At 39.0% G+C, this 4,462-nt stretch overlaps 1 protein-coding gene across 1 annotated transcript; it reads left to right on the top strand.

Annotated features, from left to right (window-relative positions):
• Positions 1 to 2,489: 2,489 nt before the first annotated feature.
• On the top strand, positions 2,490 to 3,997 carry foxi1 (forkhead box i1). The gene is made up of 2 exons (XM_038282554.1): positions 2,490 to 3,142; positions 3,418 to 3,997. Exons 1-2 carry the CDS (start codon positions 2,545 to 2,547, stop codon positions 3,900 to 3,902), a joined length of 1,083 nt encoding a protein of 360 aa, XP_038138482.1. The 5' UTR covers positions 2,490 to 2,544; the 3' UTR covers positions 3,903 to 3,997.
• Positions 3,998 to 4,462: the final 465 nt, after the last annotated feature.

The raw sequence follows: 4,462 nt of genomic DNA, 5'->3' as shown, positions 1-4,462 counted from the left end.
AAAAACTTGAGTTTATTTTTTCTGTCCGAGTCTTCCATTGTTAGTTAACTGCAGGGCGCTCTGCAAAAGTGGCATTAGAAATACCAGTAGGTTATTCTGAATCGAGTGTTGTTATCAATTGAATACAAAAAGTGAGCTATGTGTGCCGCTCATTATCTTTAAAGCTGGTATGTTCAGTTCACCTAAACTAAAAATATGAACATATTCATTGAATGCCGTTAATTGAACGCAGTCGTGCATAACACTGTCCACCCACTCTAGAAATCGCATGCAACCTCTAAAATGTTTGCTTCAAGAACTGGCCTGAAGTAGCTCCCCACAGCATAATGCTACCATCACTATGTCAGTGTGGGGATGGTGTGTTTAAGGTGATGAGAAGGCGATCCACAACAAATACATGACCCTTTATATTGCTTTTGGCAAACTTGTTATAGCTTACTTTCAATAATGTCTGTCTCAAGGTCAGATATCACTGCTGGGTTCATCAAACAATTTACTCACTAATGTTCATTCATAGAACAACTGCAATAACACTTAAATAAAGCACAGATTAAAGGTAGTCTTTTCTGTTGAAAAATGTTAGGGTGTTCAGAAGAAAGGGGCAATAAAAACAATTCATGCCAGCCAAACTTCTGATTTCTAATGAAAAAAATGAGAGGACTTTTTTCACCATTAAAAAAATGATGCAGTGCTTTTTCCTTTGTTTATCAAATTCATTTCTTCATCAAATCCATCATAACCTTTACGTTTATTGTGGGAAAATAACAGTGTCCTGGAATCGTCAACATAACGGACCTTTTATACAGATAGTTTTTGATGAAGTAGCTTCACAACCTCATAATTTAATCTGTTTTAAACAGTGATAAAAATTTAGGATTGGCCCACTGAATGAAAGATCAAATCTGTCAAAAAGCAGCCGTTTCTAATGGAAACAGGTTTTCTTTAGCCGTTTCAGATCTGGATGTGCAGTCAGGAGTTATTACCTCAGCTGGGTGTTAGACACCTAACAGGTTGTGCTGTTTTCATCTTGGGGTTAAATGCCATGTGCCCCCCCATCCCTGAAGCCCGTTACTTGTGCTGCCCTGAACAACTTGCAGTTGGGACAACACCTCAGAGCCAAACAATTACATCAAGGTCATGGAGCAGAGGAATGTTCTCCCGATTAGTGTGTGGGGTAGCCCAGCCACATCCTGTGGAGCCCACTGCTCACTGGGATGGCTGCCAACTTATTTGGGGCTGTAAATACAAACCTAAATAAGTTTCAAAGAGGAAATCAACATGTATGAATCTGTATTAAATTATAAATATTATATTTAAACTTCAGTATCTTATGATAAATATCAGCCGCATTGCCAGCTGGTGTTACGGTTCACCAGACAGTTGGAATAAGTTACTTTCTAAAGTTTCACTTTTTTTTTTATGCAAAATCCCTTTTATTCAACCGGCTCCACCTTAAATGTTAAGACTATAACTTGTGACTTTCAGGCTGATGCAGACCTTCTTGTTCTAGTTTACTTATGACCCATTTCAAAAGTTTCAGGGGTAGATATCTGGTTAAATTTACCTTCCGCTTCTTTTGTTGGTTTAGCTTTGTCTTTAATTCCTTATAACCAGTCTAATGGTTAATTCATATCCCCATTTAACTGGCAAAAAAGTAATAAAAATGTGGAAAAAAATGAATACTTTAAAATTATGTTTATTAGAATCCATTGATGCCTAATTTGTTATAGCTCTCTTTATATCTGCAATAAATATCTACAGTATATATAATTGTGTGTGTTCAGCTTTGGTGTTTTTTTTTTTTATAAGAATGCATCTGAAAGAGAACAGAAGTTGCATTAATAAGTGAGCTTTTGGTGGATCCTACTTATAGAGGATAGCTATAAAAAAAATCATGTCCAAACTTTCTGAAACGATTCTTTATTGCAAAATGCAAAGAAAATGTTTCATGTTTTTACTCTTGCATCATAAATATTAAAAATGCATTTTTTTTATTAGATAGGCATTTTTTTTCTCTAGATGAAATATATCCTGATGGTTCTGAAACAACATGGATTTTTTTATTTATGGGAGACTTTCTACAGATAATTTGTACCTTTTTCAGATGTGGTAACAGGGCTGACTGCTCGATTTTCTTGGATAATATATTATCCAACGCTAAAATATATGATTCAATACTAGTTTCTTTAAATGTACTCTTTTAAATCGTGTTTAATTAAAATGCATAACTGCGATTGCATCTAGTAGCCATTAAGGGTTTTTTCATTTGTGCGTAATTACGCACGGACATTGAGAGGCTCCGCATTAAGGAGGAATCAAAGCTCATTAATAGGTATTCTGGCTGAGTAAAGACTTTGGGGGGGCAACTACAGAGCCGAGGGGTGTGTCAATCCAAAAAAAAAAAAAAAGTTTTCCAAATGGGCTACCTGTAGGGGCTCACTGCATAAATACTCCCCCCTTAGGTAGAGGTTTCAGTCCTGAGGGAGACACAGAGAGGCTGCACCTTTTTTTTCTTTTCTTCAGGGATTCTGTTTTGTGTGGATTATGAACGGGTTAGGACACCAGCCTGCATCCAACCACCAGACCAGCCACATCCAGCATCACAGCGCACAGGAGCTCCTGGACATGGCCGTCTACTGCGAGAACTATGGAGTCTACCAGCAGAACCTCCACCACCACCACCCTCAGAGGCCGCCGGCCCACTCCTCCACCTACAGCCTGGGTGACTATACCTCCCCATCCACCAACCCCTACCTTTGGCTCAACGGACCGACCATCAACTCCTCATACCTTCCCGGAAACAACGGTTCTTCTTACATGCAACCTGGATACGGCTCCAACCAGAGGCAGTTCCTGCCGCCTCCAAGCGGGTTCGATGGAGCCGATCTGAGCTGGCTGTCCATCTCCAGCCAGCAGGAGCTCTTTAAGATGGTCAGGCCGCCTTACTCTTACTCTGCTCTCATCGCCATGGCCATCCAGAGCGCACAGGACAAGAAGCTGACTCTGAGTCAGATCTATCAGTATGTAGCTGACAACTTTCCTTTTTATAAGAAGAGCAAAGCTGGTTGGCAGAACTCCATCCGACACAATCTGTCTCTGAATGACTGCTTTAAGAAAGTCGCCAGAGATGAGGACGATCCAGGTGAGTCTGCAACATTTGACCTGCTTTGAAATGAAATCTGTTGGGCTTTTTTTTTTCTTTTATTGCCATATTACAGGACACTTAAAAAAAAAAGAAAAATTAAATGTGAAACTTAATGAAATGGTTTGATCTCAGTAGTATTTTTTTTTTTTTGCTTTTTTTTTTTTGTTTTTTTGTTTTTGTTTTTTTTACAAAGAAATTAAATGTTAAACTTAATTAAATGGCTTGATCTCAGTAGTAATTTTTAAAAATGTATTTATTTTTTTGTCGTGCAGGAAAAGGGAACTACTGGACTCTGGACCCCAACTGTGAGAAGATGTTCGACAACGGAAACTTCAGACGCAAAAGAAAAAGGAGATCGGATATAAACAGCGCTGTCAAACTAGAGGACGCTCCCAGTAAACTGTCCGACACCTCCAGCCTCCTCACGCCCTCCCCTCCCAGTTTACAAGCATCCCCGTCCTCCACGGAGCCCAAGTCTGCGTCTCCGCCTCCCTCCGTGGAACACAGCCCGTGTTTTAGTAGCTTCATGTCTGGCGTCAACTCTTTGCTGGGGGGGAGCGATGGCTCCGGGCCCCCTGGGGGGGGGACGACCCAGAGCAGGGAGAGCTTGTCCGGACTTGGCTCCTACTCTCCCTCATTAATCTCCCCTCTTAACTCTGAGAATAACAGGATGAACTATTATACATCAGCACAGAGCCTCTCCAACCACTTCAGCGTCAATAACCTCATATACAGCCGAGAGGGAACTGAGGTTTAGACTGTTTGCTGGTTCTTTTGTATGGAGCTCCAAAAGTGCCATATTTATACGTCAAGGAGTAAAATTGATGGATTATATATGGTAGCAAAAAAAAATCCCAATGGCTTCATAGTTCATTTTCAATTCTTTAAAAAAACAAAAATACATATATTTGAAATATTACTTCTAAAAGTATGCCTTTACATGTATAACTTTAATGAAAATCGGCATAAAACCGGCCTTTCAATTCATTCTCTATTTAATTATTGGTTCCATTTAACAGATGTCACATTTAATAGATTAATGATATATGGAACAACTATAACAAGAGACAAATACTTTTTTTAAAATCATATCTGATGTCATGAATACATTTTTCTTTCTTTTTTTTTTACGGTATGTTTTGCAGACTATTACATTTTTAACACCATGGTGGGCCACATTTTCACCCTGCAATATATAAATAGTTTAGTTTCAAACGTGGAAGGAATGGATAATATAATTTCGCAAATCTGCCATCACTAATGTTTTACAGTTTTTGCTGTTGTATAATTGCCACACATTAAATTAATCTGCCAGAC

Source organism: Cyprinodon tularosa, unplaced genomic scaffold, assembly GCF_016077235.1.
Source record: "Cyprinodon tularosa strain WSP-4 unplaced genomic scaffold, ASM1607723v1 ctg185, whole genome shotgun sequence".
NCBI lineage: Eukaryota > Metazoa > Chordata > Actinopteri > Cyprinodontiformes > Cyprinodontidae > Cyprinodon > Cyprinodon tularosa.
Note: the sequence above shows the minus strand (reverse complement) of the source record. Positions and strands in the feature narration are given on the sequence as shown.

Coding starts and splice junctions, on each gene's coding strand:
- foxi1 (XM_038282554.1), top strand. CDS start 2,545: ATGAACGGGTTAGGACACCAGCCTGCATCCAACCACCAGACCAGCCAC. Junction 3,143..3,417: donor CAGAGATGAGGACGATCCAG/GTGAGTCTGCAA, acceptor TTTGTCGTGCAG/GAAAAGGGAACTACTGGACT.